Source organism: Salvelinus fontinalis, chromosome 29, assembly GCF_029448725.1.
Source record: "Salvelinus fontinalis isolate EN_2023a chromosome 29, ASM2944872v1, whole genome shotgun sequence".
NCBI classification, from domain to species: Eukaryota; Metazoa; Chordata; class Actinopteri; order Salmoniformes; family Salmonidae; genus Salvelinus; species Salvelinus fontinalis.
Window position 1 is genome coordinate 30,564,213 of NC_074693.1, and position 20,089 is coordinate 30,584,301.

At 42.5% G+C, this 20,089-nt stretch overlaps 1 protein-coding gene across 4 annotated transcripts; it reads left to right on the plus strand.

Annotated features, from left to right (window-relative positions):
* The first annotated feature begins 8,896 nt into the window (after window positions 1–8,896).
* LOC129827820 (uncharacterized) lies at window positions 8,897–16,072 on the plus strand. 4 transcript variants are annotated; one of them, XM_055889019.1, is made up of 2 exons: window positions 8,897–9,329; window positions 10,820–16,072. In XM_055889019.1, the coding sequence occupies exon 2, from the start codon at window positions 12,479–12,481 to the stop codon at window positions 13,550–13,552; it is 1,074 nt and encodes a 357-aa protein (XP_055744994.1). In that variant the 5' UTR covers window positions 8,897–9,329; window positions 10,820–12,478; the 3' UTR covers window positions 13,553–16,072. The 4 variants fall into 4 exon arrangements, with proteins under 4 accessions (XP_055744994.1, XP_055744995.1, XP_055744996.1 ...); XM_055889020.1 differs by having other exon boundaries at window positions 10,823–16,072; XM_055889021.1 differs by having other exon boundaries at window positions 9,037–9,329; window positions 10,820–12,183.
* The last annotated feature ends 4,017 nt before the right edge of the window (window positions 16,073–20,089 follow it).

The following is a 20,089-nucleotide window of genomic DNA, read 5'->3' on the forward strand; positions in this document are numbered from 1 at the left end:
AAAGCTGCAGCAGTTGTTCCTCTAATCTCTCTCACCCTGATCTTGTCAGCACGGGCACAGAACAACAAGAACAGAACAAGAACATAGATATTAGATTAGACCATTTCTGCTGTAGAAGGATGTTCTTTCGACTTTCTCAGAATTCAGTAGGAAACACGTGTCGGTGAGGAGGTAATTCACAGTAACGGTTTACATTGTGTCCCTTTCATGTTGAGCGTCCACTTATAAATCCAGATCAAATGTTTGTTACAGACCAAGAACAGGTTGTTCTTAGCCAGTTGTGCTGATCTTCTGTTTGTTGTTTTAAGATGATTTTCTTTTAACATTTAAAGCTAGAGTCCTTTAATTGAAACAATAGCAAAGCGGTCACCCTCGCCTCTATTTTGGTCAAAAGCTGAGGAAAGGGCCTGGAGAAATGTAACCCCTCTCAAATGCATAGACATACAGTAAATGACCAAAAGTATGTGGACACCTGCTCGTCGAACATCTCATTCCAAAATTAATGGGCATTAATATGAAGTTGGTCCCCCCTTTTCTGCTACAACAGCCTCCACTCTTCTGGGAAGGCTTTCCCGCTAGATGTTGGAACATTGTTGCGGGGACTTGCTTCCATTCAGCCACAAGAGCATTAGTGAGGTTGGGCACTGATGTTGGGTGATAAGGCCTGGCTCACAGTCGGCGTTCCAATTCATCCCAAAGGTGTTCGATGGGGTTGAGGTCAGGGCTCTGTGCAGGCCAGTCAAGTTCCTCCACACCGACAAACCATTTCTGTATGGACCTCGCTTTGGGCACGGGCTGCATTGTCATTTTGAAACAGGAAAGGGCCTTCCCAAAACTGTTGCCACAAAGTTGGAAGCACAGAATCGTCTAGAATGTCATTGAATGCTGTAGTGTTAATATTGTTAATATACTTCACTGGAAATAAGGGGCCTAGCTCAAACCATGAAAAACAGCCCCAGACCATTATTCCTCATCCACCAAACTTGACAGGGGCTCCCGAGTGGCTCAGCGTCCCATAGGGCGACGCGCAATTGGCCCAGCGTTGTCCGGGTGTAAGGTACTGGGTGTCGGAGTGTGAAGTCAGGCGCAGGAAAACAGAGAGTTCGATAGAATGTTATTTTAATGCAACGCGATGAACCTCGGCCACCCCACTCAACACTGGGTGCTCAAAATAAACTGCCCCAGACACGGGGAACGAAAACAGTCCAGCACTATACACGAACATGCACAAACACGTATTTCTGTAACAAACCGCCAGGCTTACAATAATCAATCCCGCACAAAGAAACGGGCGGAGTCGTGACACCGGGTTAGGGTTTGGCTGGGGTAGGCCGTCATTGTAAATAAGAATTTGTTCTTAACTGACTTGCCTAGTTAAATAAAGGTTAAATAAAAAATAAATACAGTTGGCACTATGCATTGGGGCAAGTAGCGTTCTCCTGGCATCTGCCAAACCCAGATTCGTCCGTCGGACTGCCAGATGGTGAAGCATGAATCAACACTCCAGAGAACGTGTTTCCACTGCTCCAGAGTCCAATGACGGCGAGTTTTACACCACTCCAGCCGACGCTTGGCATTGCACATGGGAATCTTAGGCTTGTGTGTGTGCGGCTGCACGGCCATGGAAATCCATTTCATGAAGCTCCAGATGAAGAGTTATTGTGCTGACGTTGCTTCCAGAGGCAGTTTGGAACTCGGTAGTGAGTGTTGCAACTGAGGACAGACGATTTTTAGGCACTACGAGCTTCAGAACTCGGCAGTCCTGTTTTGTGAGCTTGTGTGGCCTACCACTTAGCAGCTGAGCTGTTAGACGTTTCCACTTCACAATAACAGCACTTACAGTTGACCGGGGCAGCTCTTGCAGGGCAGACATTTGATGAACTGACTTGTCAGAAAGGTGGCATCCTATGACGGTGCCACGTTGAAAGTCACTGAGATCTTCAGTAAGGCCATTCTACTGCCAAGGTTTGTCTATGGAGATTGCATGGCTGTGTGCTAGATGTTTATACTCATGTCAGCAACAAGTGTGGCTGAAATAGCTGAATCCACTTTTGTATACAGTTGAAGTCGGAAGTATACATACACTTAGGTCGGAGTCATTAAAACTTGTTTTTCAATCACTCCACACATTTCTTGTTAACAAACTATAGTTTTGGCAAGTCGGTTAGGACATCTACTTTGTGCATGACACAAGTCATTTTTCCAACAATTGTTTACAGACAGATTATTTCACTTATAATTCACTGTATCACAATTCCAGTGGGTCAGACATTTACATACACTAAGTTGACTGTGCCTTTAAACAGCTTGGAAAATTCCATAAAACGATGTCATGGCTTTAGAAGCTTCTGATTGGCTAATTGACATCATTTGAGTCAATTGGAGGTGTACCTGTTGATATATTTCGAGGCCTACCTTCAAACTCAGTGCCTCTTTGCTTGACATCATGGGAAAATCAAGAGAAATCAGCCAAGACCTCAGCAAAAACAATTGTAGACCTCCACAAGTCTGATTCATCCTTGGGAGCAATTTACAAACGCCTGAAGGTACCACGTTCATCTGTACAAACAATAGTACGCAAGTATAAACAACATGGGACCATGCAGCCGTCATACCGCTCAGGAAGGAGACGCGTTCTGTCTCCTAGAGATGAACGTACTTTGGTGCGAAAAGTGCAAATCAATCCCAGAACAACAGCAAAGGACCTTGTGAAGATGCTGGAGGAAACAGGGACAAAAAGATCTATATCCACAATAAAACGCGTCCTAAATGAACATAACCTGAAAGGCCGCTCAGCAAGGAAGAAGCCACTGCTCCAAAAGCACGATAAAAAAATCCAGACTACAGTCTGCAACTGCACATGGGGACAAAGATCGTACTTTTTGGAGAAATGTCCTCTGGTCTGATGAAACAAACATTGAACTGTTGGGCCATAATGAACATCATTATGTTTGGAGGAAAAAGGGGGAGACTTGCAAGCCAAAGAACACCATCCCAACAGTGAAGCACGGGGGTGGCCGCATCATGTTGTGGGGGTGCTTTGCTACAGGAGGGACTGGTGCACTTCACAAAATAGATGGCTTCACGATGAAGGAAAATGATGTGGATATATTAAAGCAACATCTCAAGACATCAGTCAGGAAGTTAAAGCTTGTGGGAAAATGGGTCTTCCAAATGTCCCCAACCATACTTCCAAAGTTGTGGCAAAATGGCTTAAGGACAACAAAGTCAAGGTATTGGAGTGGCCATCACAAACCCCTGACCTCAATCCTATAGAAAATGTGTGGGCAGAACTGAAAAAGCGTGTGCGAGCAAGGAGACCCAAGTTAAACAATTTAAAGGCAATGCTACCAAATACTTATTGAGTGTATGTAAACTTCTGACCCACTGGGAATGTGATGAAAGAAATAAAAGCTGAAATTAATCATTCTCTCTTCTATTATTCTGACATTTCACATTCTTAAAATAAAGTGGTGATCCTAACTGACCTAAGACAGGGAATTTTTACTAGGATGAAAAGTCAGGAATTGTGAAAAACTGAGTTTAAATGTATTTGGCTAAGGTGTATGTAAACTTCTGACTTCAACTGTATATAGTGTAGCTATGGATACTCGGACTGACCATCCATCCATTTTTTAAACATTTATTTTACGAGGCAAGTCAGTTAAGAACAAATTCTTATTTTACAATGACAGCCTATCCCGGTAAAATGCAGACGACGCTGGGCCAATTGTGCGCCTCCCTATGGGACTCCCGATCACGGCCGGTTGTGATACAGCCTGAAATCGAACCAGGATCTGTAGTGAGGCCTCTATCACTGAGATGCAATGCCTACTCCACTCGGGAACCTAATATCAATATTCTATATCAATATTCTGTTTTTAACCATGTTTTGAGGCTATACAGTGTTTGTTAACATTTAAATTGTTTACAAACATTGGAGTAAAACAAGCTTATATTTTGGAAACTGATGGAGTATGACAGTCGAACTAAGCTTATGAGGCATTTATTAGTTACACTATATATACAAAGTATATGGACACCTCTTTAAATTATTTTATAATAAGAAAAATATAATTTAATTTAGCTGAATTGAATAGAAATGACATTTTTCCCATTCCGGAGCTAGTGCACATAGGATGTGGCTAAGTTGAGTGAAAAATTATAATTTGAAACGGTAAATGTAGAGTTATTTGTCAACTTTTGTAATGATACAAACCTTAGAATGCCTTAGAAATCAAAAGATACTGTATATAGGCAACATTATGCGGCTATAGGCTATTGATAATTTGAGAAGGTTGCCTCAGGCTGCACAGCTGTTCTCTCATCAAGTGATCATATTTTCACCTATCAGACTATTCTCAATTTAATCGTATGTTTACTAATGTGTAAAATAAAAATTGATTTAGAATGGCCCATTATCAAAAGGGCAAGAACAGGGGCATGGGAAAAATACATCTTTATGCACTCGAATAGCGTATGGAGGCCACACCCTTTCCTGCAGGGCGGTTTTTCAATGATACTGGGTGAGCTACTTCGGTTTTATATGTGCTTAATATGAGCAGCTGAGAAATAAATATAAGATAACTTATTTCACTCCACGCATCATCACTGTTTGAGGAGCATGCTCTCGCTGCCTATCAGGTGATATTCCGCCCCATACTCTGTATGCCATGGGCTCTCCAACCATGTTCCTGCAGCTACCCAGTGCTTAATTTGGGAAACCAAGTGAAATGTGTAAAGAAACATCAATAGTAACATGTTTTTGCAACTTAATGTATTTCACTAAACTGTTGCCAGCCCCTTTGCATGCTGGGGAAAGGAAAAAAGGAGAGAGAGCAGGAGATTAGAAACACATGGAGGTGAGAGATTATGTATAGCTAAAGGTAATGTATCACTCAATTCATTAAGAAAATATAAACAATTCCCTATTAATAGGCTATTCAACATCAAATACAAATTCACCATAATTGTAGGCTAACTGTAAGCCACCCGGCACAATCAATGAACCAACAGCATCGCCTAGGGCTATACGTTTTCTCCTAGACTCATGGATAGACATTTTTCAGCGTAGCATAAGGTAACCAGTCCATACAGTATGCATAATAATACAGTCCACACTACTCAAATGTGTTTAAATTTGGAGTATAGGCTAGCCCAATTATGCACCAAAGACTTCTTAAATCTGTTTTTTTTGGGGGGGGTGGGGGGGGATTCTGCCGTGCGTAATATGCGGTAGGCTAATTATTGTATAACAGCACAATCATAATTTGAATTTAGGTAATTTTAGGGGGGCTTGTGCTCATATAAGCCTATGCATATGCATAAGCTCTAAGATGCATATGGATGTTTTGAATGAATCATCACCTTATCAAAGCTGTCCATTTTGTTGTGTTAGGCTTTGGAACAACATCCACAATGACCATGTTTTACACTCAGTTTCAACCTGCTGTTGAACTTCTTTCTTCACATTGATCATCACAGTGAGGTGAGTTTGAAATGGACCATACCGTTTTGATGTGATTTTTGATTGCATTTTCATTCATGTCAGAGTGGTTAGAGGGACAATAGAGCCCTGAGTGCCAGGTCATTAGTACCTGATGGTCGTTATCAAGTTGGGTACTACCAACGTATATCCAGAGGGCATAAGAGGAGATTACCATGACTCAACGGTCATGTAGAATTTTACTGCGGTCATGACTCATGACTGCCGGTGTGACGGTAATACAGTCTCGGTAACAACTATACTCACCAGACATATCACCCATTGAGCACGTTTTGGATGCTCTGGATCAACGTGTATGACAGCGTGTTCCAGTTCCTGCCTCATATCCAGCAACTTTGCACAGTCACAATCAGCAGCCTGATCAACTCTATGCGAAGGAGATGTGTCGTGCTGCATGAGGCAAATAGTGGTCACACCAGATACTGAATAGTTTTCTGATCCACACACCTACCTGTTTTTTTAAGGTATCTGTGTCCAACAAATGCATATCTGTATTCCCAGTCATGTGAAATCCCTAGATTATTAAAATATGTTATTTTATTTAACCTTTATTTTTTCGATATTAGAGCCTAATGAATTCATTTAAATTGATCGATTTCCTTATATGAACTGTAATTCAGTCAAATCTTTGAAATTATTGCATGTTGCGTTTATATTTTTGTTCAGTGTAGCAACTAAGGATTCTAGCTTTAACTGGTCATTTTATTTTTTGTATCATTTGTTAGTGCTTTGAACTCTCTAAAAAATCCAAGTGATATCTATCCTCAATGTATGAGCATCAGCCACAGGAAGACTGAAAGACGCCTATTGTTGTTTCTGTGCAATTTATAACTCTGGAAAGACGTAAGAGATGTGCCAATTTAGGATTCTGGAAAATGTATGTATAGCTGGTCATTGGTTCAAACTGACACACAAGGATGTTTGTTTTCCTCCAGTTCCATGAAATCCACGAAACACAACGAGGTTGGTTATATCACCGCTCCATAGAAAATACATTTGGTAAGTGACATCCTGCTGGTAGACATCAATGGCTCACCACATGTCTGTCTCACACAATGCCACAGAAAACAGGTTGACTCCTCTGTCTCCTCTGTCTCTCTCCTCCGTCTCCTCTCTCTCTCCTCTCCCCAAATTCCTATCTCTTCTATTCTAATAAGTGGGGGGGGGGGGGGGGGGGGGTGCGGCAGGGGGGTTATATTTGGTTATTTTAAAGCAAATTTATGTGTGACCTTTTTCCCTTTAACTTCAGTATTGTTTCTCGGCCTGTCAAACATAACGCAGTTTGTGATGTCATGTTTCATTCCTATGAATGCTTTGTTCCTGTTCTTTCTGAATGTCCCGTATTGATCTCAGAACATGTGTGTCATCATATTGTTGTTGAGAACAGTCAGTAGTGTTCCCTTTGAGTCAGGCTGTAGTTCCTCTGTGCTACCTCCTGTTCATCAGGGCTAGATGAAGTAACGCTGGTCACGCTGTACTGACAGCATGCGTTTCAACCTATTTATTTATGGCCATATAATTCTCTAACCACTGCGTGTGTGTGTGGTGAGTGTGTGGTGAGTGTAAAGTAGTGCTTAGAGTGAGGTAATCGCTAGCTGCTATCTCTTTTGACTACTCACCTTAGAGTATAAAACAATTAAGGGATCTTTCTATAGATGGGATGTGAAGATTGAGTGTAAATTATCTCTTCATATATGCACACACACACACACACACACACACACACACACACACACACACACACACACACACACACACACACACACACACACACACACACACACACACACACACACACACAGCTCCAACAGTTCAGTAATAACTCGCAATACAAAACAATACACACAAATACAACACAGAAAAATAACGAAATTAAGAAATATCAGAACTAGCAACGTCAAAATCCAGAGATATAAATATACACTGAGTGTACAAAACATTAATGACACCTTCCTAATATTGATTTGTACCCTCTTTTGCCCTCAGAACTGCCTTAATTCGTCGGGGCATGGACTCTACAAGGTGTCGAAATCTTTCCACAGGGATGCTGGCCCATGTTGACTCCAATGCTTCCCACAGTTGTGTCAAGTTGGCTGGATGTCGTTTGGGTGGTGGACCATTCTTAATGCACACAGGATACTGTTGAGCGTAAAAAAACAAGCAGTGTTGCAGTTCTTGACACACTCAAACCAGTGCACTTGGCACCTACTACCATACCCTGTTCAAAGGAACTTGAATCTTTCGTCTTGCCTACTCCAGGTGACTACCTGGAGGGGGGTGGAGACAATCACACAAACACATAATTTTTCGACACTGTTTGGACAAAATAAATGCTTAATGCTTTAACAGCAGACAAATCCCTAGGATACACGTACACAGAGTGACGTGGGTAGACTTGGCTTCTGGTGAAGAGTCCACTGTACAAAGTTCATATAATGTAAATAATAGTTCATGTTGTTGATTGGGTCCAGATATTCAGAAGAGGCTGTAATAGGTTAAAGTGGTACTTCTGACTATTCAAAGCAGATTCAAAACTCTTCAACAGCTCCTTGATGGTATTGGCTGATCAGGGTAGATATTCCTTACACGCAATGACTACATCAAGCTTGTGACTCTACAAACTCGTTGGATGAATTTGCAGTTTGTTTTTTATGTGTTTTGGGTTCTGTTTTGCCCCATAGAAAATGAATGGTGAATGATGACTGGAGTCATTTTCTTTCTAAGTGAGTAGATAAGATGTTTGTGAACACTTCTAAATTAATCCTGATAATCCCATGATTAAGAAAAATCCTGAATGAATCCTGACAAATGATGAGTTAGATGCCGTTCAGAGGCTACAACAAAACATGTTTTGAGGGTATGATGTTCCTCTGTAACTTTCTCACTTATCATAATTCACGATTCATTCATGATTATTCATAGTCGTGGTAGCATCCACATGAATCTAGAAGTATTCAGAAACTCCAATATGGCACCATTCAGTTCCTATTGGGAAAAGCACAACCAAAACAAATGCATCCAACCCATTTGTAGAGTCACAAGCTTGACATAGTCATTGCGTGCAAGGAATATGGGACTACTAAACTTTTGATTACTTTAATATACTATAAATACCAAATATCTATGACTTCAAATGTGGGGACTAGATACACAAAGTTCTTTCATTTCTAAACAGTAAAACAGATATGTATGAATATACCCTCAAATAAAAGGTGACAGAAAAGATTTAGCTTCACTGTCCAAATATATATATACACACACACACACACACACACACACACACACACACACACACACACACACACACACACACACACACACACACACACACACACACACACACACACACACACACAGAAATGTGAGAAATGTTATTTTACCACAACTCTCTCAACCTGCCCCCACTTTTACCTCTGTTCTCTTTAAAAAATAGCTCTATATTTTTTTACTCAATCTCTTCATCTACCCCTCTCTTTCTGTCTCCCTCCATCAACACAATCGTCCAATGACAGTGCTCAGGGATAGGAAATGGAGGGTGATGCTATATTTAGAATCAGGGCAGACTGAGGGAGAGAAGGAAGGAGAGAGAGAGGGAGGAGATAAATCTGCAGTCTACTGCTGCCTCAGGACAGACACAGTCAGAGACAGTTAGAGCCACAGAGCGCGCTCAAAGACCAGCATCGCTGCTTCTCTTTTTTTAAAGCAGCCAGATCTTATCTGCACAGACGTTCATTCACAGATTCTCCTGAAGAGCTAACGAGAGAAGCCACACGCTACAGGAGCAGAGAAAAGACTTGGATATACACTACACCTTTTATTACAGGTGAGTCTGCAAAGCAGTTGTGCTACATACCATTAAACCTACAAGTTTATCTACTGTATTAGGTTATATAAATGATTCTAATATACAGCTAACTGCCAAAATAATGGACCATTGGCCCTGCGTCGTCCGGGTTAGGGTTTGGCCAGAGTTGGCCATCATTGTAAATAATAATTTGTTCCTAACTGACTTGCCTAGTTTAAATAAAGGTTAAATAACAATAAATAAAATCACCTTCAACCTATGGGGAAGCAATTCTATCCTGATGGGAGTGGATGACAATGACTCCACAGGGCATGAGTCATCACTGAATGGTTTGATGAACATTAAAACAATGTAAACCATATGCCATGGCCGTCTCAGGCACCAGATATCAACCCAATTGAACACTTAAGGGAGATTCTGGAGCAGCGCCTGAGACAGTGTTTACCACCACCATTAACAAATCACCAAATGATGGAATTTCTCGTTGAAGAACGGTGTGGCATCCCTCCAATAGAGTTCCAGACACTTATAGAATCTATGCCACGCTGCAATCAAGCTGCTCTGGCAGCTCATGGTGGCCCAGTGCCCTATTAAGACACTCTATGTTGGTGTTTCCATTATTTTGGCAATTACCTGTATCTTTGCTATGTATAGGAATGATGCTAGTATGGTTCTGAGTCACTGTATACCAGCTAGGTGTGGTTCTATATTTAGCAGTTGTTCCAACTTGAAGGATACTGACAGAGGCTTTAGGGTTTGGCTGGAGCTATTTTTGACACTGAGGTTGGTACTGAAATAGTCTGTGGGCTGCATTCAGGGCTGAAACAATATGGGTGGCATAAGAAAATGTAGGCTACAGTATGTGGTTCTGGCTGGTTCTGGCAGGTTCTGGCTGGCTGGTATGGTATCTATGGTATTTATATACCAGTGTGTTTATGTAGCAATGGTCATGGTGTGTTTGTCTCACGGACGTATTTACACAGCTCCTTCTGAGAAAACAGAGGAGAGGAGAGGAGAGCGGGGTAAGTGTAGAGAAATAGAAGGATCTGTGGGGCTTAGGTTACCAGGTATAGAATGGTGTTAGGTTACCAGGTATAGAATGGTGTTAGGTTACCAGGTATAGAATGGTGTTAGGTTACCAGGTATAGACTGGTGTTAGGTTACCAGGTATAGAATGGTGTTAGGTTACCAGGTATAGAATGGTGTTAGGTTACCAAGTATAGAATGATGTTAGGTTACCAGGTATAGAATGGTGTTAGGTTACCAGGTATAGAATGGTGTTAGGTTACCAGGTATAGAATGGTGTTAGGTTACCAGGTATAGAATGGTGTTGATGTGGTTCTGTGGGGAGCATTGAAAGGAACAGTTATCAAATATGATTAATCAGAGTATGCATAAGATACCCATTTCCCAAATGTCAGACCCCACGTCCACGAGGACAGCCACTCCGATATGATTCAAATATTATCTCTTGGTGACTGACGTATTTCTATGTCCGTCTCTCCCAGCAGCCAAGAGTCCCATGTCCAAACCGGTGTCCCAGAAGAGGAGATTACAGCTGCCCACTATCAGCGAGGGCTACGAGGACCTGGTCAGAGACATGAATCAGATGAACCAGTCCAACACCCTTCACTCTGCCCGGGATACCGCCCACCCAGGGCCCTGTCCACACACCCTCTCCTCAGAGGACTACCTGCTGTCCATCTGCCACCTGGCTCACCCCACCTCCCTTCACACCAATGACATCATCAACCCTCGCCAGCAGGTATCGCTGCACCAGAGGCCAAGGCTGCCACGGGTTGCTGTTCAAGATGAAAACTCTCCAAAGACCACTGCACGTTGTCACAGGGAAAAGTCCCATGGGAAGGACAGGCCTGGGATGTACTCTGACTTCATCACTGTATGCGGCAGACAGGGGAAAGACTCCAACTGCGATGAACCTGAATTTGGTTGCCTTGGTGCGTCAGACCCCTTAGAGTTCCTGTACGGCAGCCCCGCTCACTCCACCTGTCAATCAGGGAATTGGGTTTAAGGAGACATGGGGTGGTGTCTGAGGGCCAGTCCCACCCTCGGGCACACAGTTACCCCCGCTCTTGCCTCTCTGACCTGCCCTCTGACTTCCAGCAGAATCGTAAGAGCAGCTGCCCTGAGTTCAGTGACACAGCAACCCCTGACTGTGGCCCCTCCCCCTCTGACCTCACCACACAGCCCCCACAGACATGCACACCTACACAGGGATCTGCAGAACAGCTACAGGCTAGGATAAGTAGCCCATTAATAAACAAAGAAAATAAGGGGGACGTAGAGAGGGAAAGAGAGAGTAAGGAGGAGAGAGAGAGGGAGAGCTCTACGGTCAAAAATTCTCTGATCTCTCAGTGGATCTCAGATTGTTGTTGTGTCTGGAAGGAGGCCCGTTTACGAGTTTGCATCCTCACAGGTATATAGAGCTACCAGACACTGAACCTCATCAACAGACTATAGATATATATGACATGAGATGTACAATGACAAGACACCACAGTTTCACGGTAACAGTAGATGCCTGCTGAATCGACACGATGGCAAATAGATGCTGATCTATGACAAATGGCACTGAATCATTGACATAGATCTAGCCAATAGACTGTTCCAAATTAGAAATATGGCACCAACAGACTGTTCATTCACTATATAATGTGAGATTGAGCCATGAAAACAACATGATTATGTATTGTGTATCTATGGTGTGCTTAAGGACATTTTCGTGTTGCTGTATACAATTAATACATGACTGATTATACCTGCACACTTTTTTATACCTCTCTGTGTATCTGTATAGTGAATTGATAAAAAAATATGTTTTTAATACAGTGTCCGATAATTGTAAACCTAAGACTGTTTTCAGGGCGTGATCATTTGTTTGTGGGAACGTGTCAGAAACCCAATATCCTCTGGTTTCTATGGCAATGGCTGAGTGATTCCAAAGAAGCAAACAGAGGCATTCTGATTCCAAGAGGGAAGAGGCATGCAGAACAAACAACGTCCTGCTATATCAACATACAGACAAAAAGGCATAACACAATTTGGATAAGGGGTTATTTCAGATTAAATATGCAAACAAAACTCTCTTTACATCAGTGATGATCAATCTATAAGTGTGTACAGGCTTTAGTGTTAGAGTTAGGGTTATGGCTAGTGTTAGAGTTAGGGTTATGGCTAGTGTTAGAGTTAGGGTTATGGCTAGTGTTACAGTTAGGGTAATGGCTGGTGTTAGAGTTAGGGTTATGGCTAGTGTTAGAGTTAGGGTAATGGCTGGTGTTAGAGTTAGGGTAATGGCTGGTGTTAGAGTTAGGGTTATGGCTAGTGTTAGAGTTAGGGTAATGGCTGGTGTTAGAGTTAGGGTAATGGCTGGTGTTAGAGTTAGGGTTATGGCTAGTGTTAGAGTTAGGGTAATGGCTGGTGTTAGAGTTAGGGTAATGGCTGGTGTTAGAGTTAGGGTTATGGCTAGTGTTAGGGTTATGGCTAGATTTAGGGTTATGGCTAGGGTTAGGGTTATGGCTAGAGTTAGGGTTATGGCTAGAGTTAGGGTTATGGCTAGGGTTAGGGTTATGGCTAGAGTTAGGGTTATGGCTAGAGTTAGGGTTATGGCTAGAGTTAGGGTTATGGCTAGAGTTAGGGTTATGGCTAGAGTTAGGGTTATGGCTAGAGTTAGGGTTATGGCTAGAGTTAGGGTTATGGCTAGGGTTAGGGTTATGGCTAGAGTTAGGGTTATGGCTAGAGTTAGGGTTATGGCTAGAGTTAGGGTTATGGCTAGGGTTAGGGTTATGGCTAGAGTTAGGGTTATGGCTAGAGTTAGGGTTAGGGTTATGGCTAGGGTTAGGGTTATGGCTAGAGTTAGGGTTAGGGTTATGGCTAGGGTTAGGGTTAGGATTATGGCTAGGGTTAGGGTTATGGTTGAGCCAGGGTGTGGACACAAAGCTAGGGTCAAGGTTGAACGGGGGTTTGGACATGAAGCTAGGGTTAGGGTTGAGCCGGGGTTTGGGCATGAAGCTAGGGTCAAGGTTGAGCCGGGGTTTGGGCATGAAGCTAGGGTCAAGGTTGAGCCGGGGTGTGGACATGAAGCTAGGGTTAGGGTTATGGCTAACCTCTCAGGATCTGCCATGGCCAACCCTGGTAAGAATGAACCAGCAGAGGCCAGCCTGAGGACTCCTGATAAGAGACAACACTCAGACAGGTTCATTAACCAACACTGGAAAGAATGAACCAGCAGAGGGCAGCCTGAGGACTCCTGATAAGAGACAACACTCAGACAGGTTCATTAACCAACACTGGAAAGAATGAACCAGCAGAGGGCAGCCTGAGGACCCCTTATAAGATAAGAGACAACACTCAGACAGGTTCATTAATGATGCTACAGTTATGATGATAATTTGTAAATAGTCTCTACAAGCAGATCTATAGCTCTACATTTATTCACTGTATATACAAAGCAAATTGCTCCACTTGTAGTCAGAGAGAAGCAGGACAAAACTGTTTTCTCCACAGAATGAGAGGAAGAGTATTACACACGCACAAGCACACACAGGCTAAGCATACACCACAGACAACAACTGCACTGGCAGGCATGCGCACACACACACACACACACTGTTTGTGCAACCTGATCAACCCCGTCCAGAAAAGGAATGAGATAAGGTGACTGACGTACATTATGTTTGTGTTTCGACTGACCTTGTGTTTTTGGACATTTGTTATCTATTCATTTCAGTCCAGTTCTTTTTATTGGTATTTTCTTTCACAGTGACAGTAAACAATGCTTGAAGTACAGTACATTGCACATGTGGTTTTATACATTCGATATACCATGGGAACATGCTTTTTGAATGAGGTAGGAATGTATATGCCTGTACGAAAATATAAAATACTTAAGTAATACTTTCATAATATAGTGAATCGCTTACACAGTGACATCCATAATTAGAGCATTAATAATCTGCCCTCTCCTACTGGTCTGTGGGGGAAGAGATGATGACTCTCTAGCCAAGTGTTCCTCTGTGTTTTCATTCTCGGTGGTTTTTGTATATGAAGAGGGTTTTTGCTGTGTAGTGGTTTGGATTGGAGCTGTGGTCAGCTTTATACTGATGATGCTGATACTGATATCCTGCTTTTGTTTTGAGCGAGGGGAGTGTCAAGTGTCAAATATCAAGTGACATTTAAGATGTTTCCAATGACGGCAGACAGTTACCTATATGGTATTAGTCCAAAAAGATAACAGACAATAAAACCAATGTATTACTTTAAAAACATCACTGTTTTAGTTTGACGTGTATGCCTTTTTGAAAATGATTATTGTCCTTGTTATGGCACTGCAATACAAACAAAGCAAACGAGTTCTAAGTATGCCCTCATCCTCCTTCCCATCATCCTCCTCCTCATCATCCTCCTTCACATCATCCTCCTTCCCATCATCCTCCTCCTCCTCATCATCCTCCTTCCCATCATCCTCCTCCTCATCATCCTCCTCCTCATCATCCTCCTTCCCAACATCCTCCTTCCTCATCATCCTCCTCCTCATCAGAATGAGACAGCAGAAGCATTGTGTACCTTTGCTCACCTATAACTGATGGTCCGGATACGTACACTTTGCATCGCTATAAAAAAAAATTGAAATATTCACTGGTATCTAACATAGAAGTGTGACCTGACAGAAGGCAGCCTACGGTAGAGAAAGAGAAAGAGCAGGGTTAGCTACGGCTACATCTGCCCACAGCAAATCTCTAAGGCCATTTCTATCTGAATGGAAAACCAAGTCGGGATGAAAAACCAAACTACATGAGATTTGAGAGATATGACACACACATACCCTCAAATCATGCATGCTGTCTCTACTGTAGCTTTAATGGAAAGTGCGTCAAATACCATTTTGTTCAAAGCACTGCTTTTTAAGAACTATGTGAACATTTTGAACATTCAAGACCGGAAGCACCCGTCTAAAGCCTAATTCCAAATCCAAACCCCTATAGGTGGTCATTATGAAGTGCTCTGACATCATCATGAAGTGCCTCTAGAGCATATGAGAGGCCCTAATTTACTTAAATGTATAAAGTCAGTGTGTGACTAGTGGCTAAACGTACTTCACCACAGGCCTCCTCAGTCAGAATGGGCTTTCCTTAGATACTTTCCCTGCCGAAGACGTGGATGTCGATTAAGGCAGCCCCCCACACCTCTCTGATTCAGAGGGGTTGGGTTAAATTTGGAAGACACATTTCAGCTGAATGCATTCAGTTGTACAACTGACTAGGTATCCCCCTTTCCTTTCCAGTGTTGACCATGTGGAGATGTCATTCTCATCTCATTCCATTGTTTCAGTTGGTCAAAGCACGGTGCTTGCGTACGTCACCAAAGTTATGGGTTTGATCTTGCATACACATACACTGAAACCGGCAATCTGTGTTATATGTGAAGCTTTGAATAAAAGTGCCTGCTAAATGACCTTAATGTTTACTTTAACATTGCGCTATATCAGCTGGCCATATGTCTCTTTCCCCACTCTCCCATAACCTTGGTGTTGGTTGACCTCCAGAGACATCAGGCATCTCATTTGACTTTCTCTAAACTGTCATGTCACTTCCTGTGAAACTCCATCTACACTTCACTTCCCATAGCGTGTTCCAGACTCCTTTTCACCCAGGATGGCACCAAAAAAGACATTCAATTTAAGTCCAGAACTGCGCTCACTCTGCAACTACAGACCAAAAACAGGATCTGAAACTAACGTTTCCCCATCTTTCTGGGGATATTATCTCTACATTTGTGATTATTATTTTTTTTTTTTAAAGAGACAGGGAGAATAAAGAATGAATGAAGACCGAAAGACAAGAGTCTCTTCATAGTAGCTCCAAGTCAATAACATTAATGTGCATAATTTGTCAGCAGCATACCACCCTGCATTCTACTACTAGCTTGCCTCTGAAGCTAAGCAATGTTAGTCCTGGTTGGTCCCTGGATGGGAGACCAGATGTTGCTTGGAAGTAGTGTTGGAGGGCCAGTAGGAGGCACTCTTGGGCCAGTAGGAGGCACTCTTGCCCCAGATTGCCCTGTGTAGGGTGCTGTTATTTGGCTGGGATGTTACAGGGTGTTCTGACTTGCTGTGGTCACTAAAGACCCCATGGCACTTATTGTAAGAGTAGGGGTGTTAACCCTGATGTCCTGGCTAAATTCCAAATCTGGCCCTCATACCATCATGGCCACCTAATCATTCCCAGCTTCCAATTGACTTGTTTGTCCCCCTTTAACTATTCCCCAGGTTGTTGCTGTAAATGAGAATGTGATCTCAGTCAAAAAAATAATTAGTCTCAATAAAATACTATGCAATGGATTGAAACACACAATTACAACAAATCAAGCATACATACAATGTGAGCTAGAGGCAAAGTTCTGTTTGTCAACTGACCTTAACACATAACCCAGAAAATGTACTCTTGGTGTAAAAATGCATGTCACATGAGGTTTCACATTTTCTGAGAGAGAATAGAAAGGTGAAAATTGTAAAGCTTTTCACGCAGGAAAGAGCCACAGCTGCAGACACTAGAGGTGTTAACCACACTGGCTCTGTTGACTAGTGGTGTGATGAGAGCAGACCTGCAAAGAACTGGACTGGCTGATACCAAACTTGAAGTCTTCCTGACTTCAGAGTCTGGAAAAGCTGTTTTGATTTTGTTCGGTGCGTTGATAATGAATGTGGCTGTGTTTTACTGGTTGGTTCTCCTCCAGTCTCTCACTCAAACACCCCCATGGACAACCACACACAGCTCCCGAGTGCCACCCCCTTCCATTACAACTGTTGGATTTTCAATTCTTAACAAGGATTAGTGACATTTGTTCAAACTGTTGTGTGGATTAGTGTCAGAGAATGTTTTTACAAAATCAAGGTCCTTATGGGGAACGTGTTTCTCACGAGGAGATGCATATGTGGAAAACATTCATGACAGCAGCTCAAACGGGACAGGAGATAGGAATTTTCTAAGTTTGGAATTTCAGTTGATTACTAGAGAGCCCCTCCTGGGCAAATCAGAGTATTTTTGTAAATACCTGGATCTCTCCGGCAAACTGCATAATTCACCCAAGTTTCATCAAAATCTGTCCAGTGGTGTCTGAGACGTACGAACCAACGGAGACGGATCCATAGTCCGCCTCCAATTTCACTGTGGGGGACAACAACAAGACGTCTCAACCCAGCAGATAAAAATAATCATAAAAAAACACTAATCAATGTGCCCGCTCAATTATTGTGTGAATATTGAGTTAACAAACGGGCTCCTTTCCAGACCAGTGAGTAACAGCTCTTCCTCGGTGTATGGTCATGTCAGCCAGGCTAGCTAAGACCACCATCACACTGGAACGGTCTAAAACACCCCCTCCTCACAGCCATGAAAACATGCAAGGCATGCACGCCACAAACACAAAACATTCTAACATCCACATCTCAGACAAAAAAGTATGACATTAAATATAATGCATATGATAATTGAAAATACTGTACATCTCATTCATAGACATAGTAGTTCTAGCGTTTCAGATTATATTTCTATTCATTAAGTTCCGAATTTATTCTATTCAGTTACTTAATAGACTAGATTAACATCACTGTAATACTGAGACATTTGAAAAGATCTATAAAAATATTATATATTAAGACATATATGTATATGCACTGAGTGGACAAAACATTAAGAACAATAGTAATATCCTAATATTGAGTTGCACCCCTTCTTGCCCTCAGAACAGCCTCAATTCGTTAGGGCATGGACTCCTTTGGGTGGTGGACCATTCTTGATACACACGGGAAACTGTTGAAAAACCCAGCAGTGTTGCAGTTCTTGACATAAACCGGTACGCCTGGCACCTACCACCATTCTTGAAAAACCCATCAGCATTGCAGTTCTTGACACACTCAAACCGGTGCGCCTGGCACCTCCTACCATACCCCGTTCAAAGGCACTTAAATATTTTGTCTTGCCCATTCACCCTCTGAACGGCACACATACACAGTCCATGTCTCAATTGTCTCAAGGCATAAAAATACTTATTTAACCCGTCTCCTCCCCTTCATCAACACTGATTGAAGTGGATTTAACAGGTGACATCAACAAGGGATCATTTGCATTCACCTGGATTCACCTGGTCAGTCTTTGTCATGGAAAGAGCAGGTGTTCCTAGTGTTTTGTAATTTCCCAGTAACTGATTTTAGGGAGATGAACCACATCAACAAGGGCAATTACTTCCTTTGATCTAACTAAACAATATATTCAACTAGGATTTAAAGTGACACAAAGCCAAATTAACTCCTATAAATCCTTAAAAAATGATCTTTATTATTATCCACTCTAAAACTTGATAATAAGTGAGGTTGCAGAGTGAGGAGTGAAGTCGGTGTATAAGAAAGGGGGCTTTTTCTTGCTGCTGCTAGTTTCAGTTTGTCACATCCTTTCACATCACATCATTTTGTAAGTAAGCATTTCACAGTAAAGTCTACACCTGTTGTATTTGGCTCAGATGACTAACATTTGATTTGATTGGTCCTGATTTGGAAAGGCACCTATATAAGGTCGCACAGTTGACAGTGCATGTCAGAACAAAATCTTAACCATGAGGTCGAAGGAATTGTCCGTAGATCTCCGAGACAGGATTGTGTCGAGGTACAGATCTGGGGAAAGGTACTGTTACGCACGCCTCTGAGAAGAGGGAACGCAACTCCCTGCTACAACTCAACTCTCTGAAATGCAAGAAGTATGGACTGTAGGTGCGAGTAAGGATGACACAAAAGCAGAATTTACCGTTTACTAGAATTTATTTTCTTACACGGTAATATGGGGAAAAGGGGCTGGACGGAACCAAAGCAAAGAAAGTAAATATCAAAATTCCCCCTCTCCTATCTAACCTGCCTACCCACTTAACTTACCTAACTTAACACCGCCTGGTGCCCTAACCAAAATACAGGGGGTGGTCCGCCCAGGTCTTACCTAGTGTGTCTAGACAGTAAATATACTACGGGTATATGTATGCCCGCGGGCCTCTTGCCTAAGCACTCCCAAAGTGCCTTCTCCTTCCCCCCTGGGAACAAATGAAACAGAGTAATTATTAATGATTTCACAAACACTCACAAACACAGGACATAGAAAAACTGCTACCAACAACAACATTACATACCACACTTTCTGATACCCAACCCACACTATATCACAATCTAATTTTTCTCTCTCAATCTCCAAATCTCTACTCCAAATCTCATCTCCTCTCTCTCCAAAACTCCTGGGGCAGAACACTGGCTTTTATCTTCAGGTGGCAATGGTGATTAGAGTCAGCTGCTTCTTGACGAGGGGGCGGGGTCAGCTCCAATCACCAATTAGCCTGGGGTTGACCAATCAGCTGGTTGGGGAGTACTTCAGGAAGCCATCTCCTGAAACACACACTCAAATACAAAACAGAACACAGAAACTGGGGAACGTAACAGGTACCAAAAAATGTCTGCAGGATTGAAGGTCCCAGAATCATGCTGTGGGGATGTTTTTCAGTGGCAGGGACTGGGAGACTAGTCAGGATCTAGATAAAGATGAACGGAGCAAAGTACAGAGAGATCCTTGATGAAACCTGCTCCAGAGCTCTCAGGACCTCAGACTGGGGCGAAGGTTCACCTTCCAACCGGACAACAACCCTAAGATTACAGCCAAGACAATGCAGGCTTTGGGACAAGTCTCTGAATGTCCTTGAGTGGCCCAGCCAGAGCACAGACTTGAACC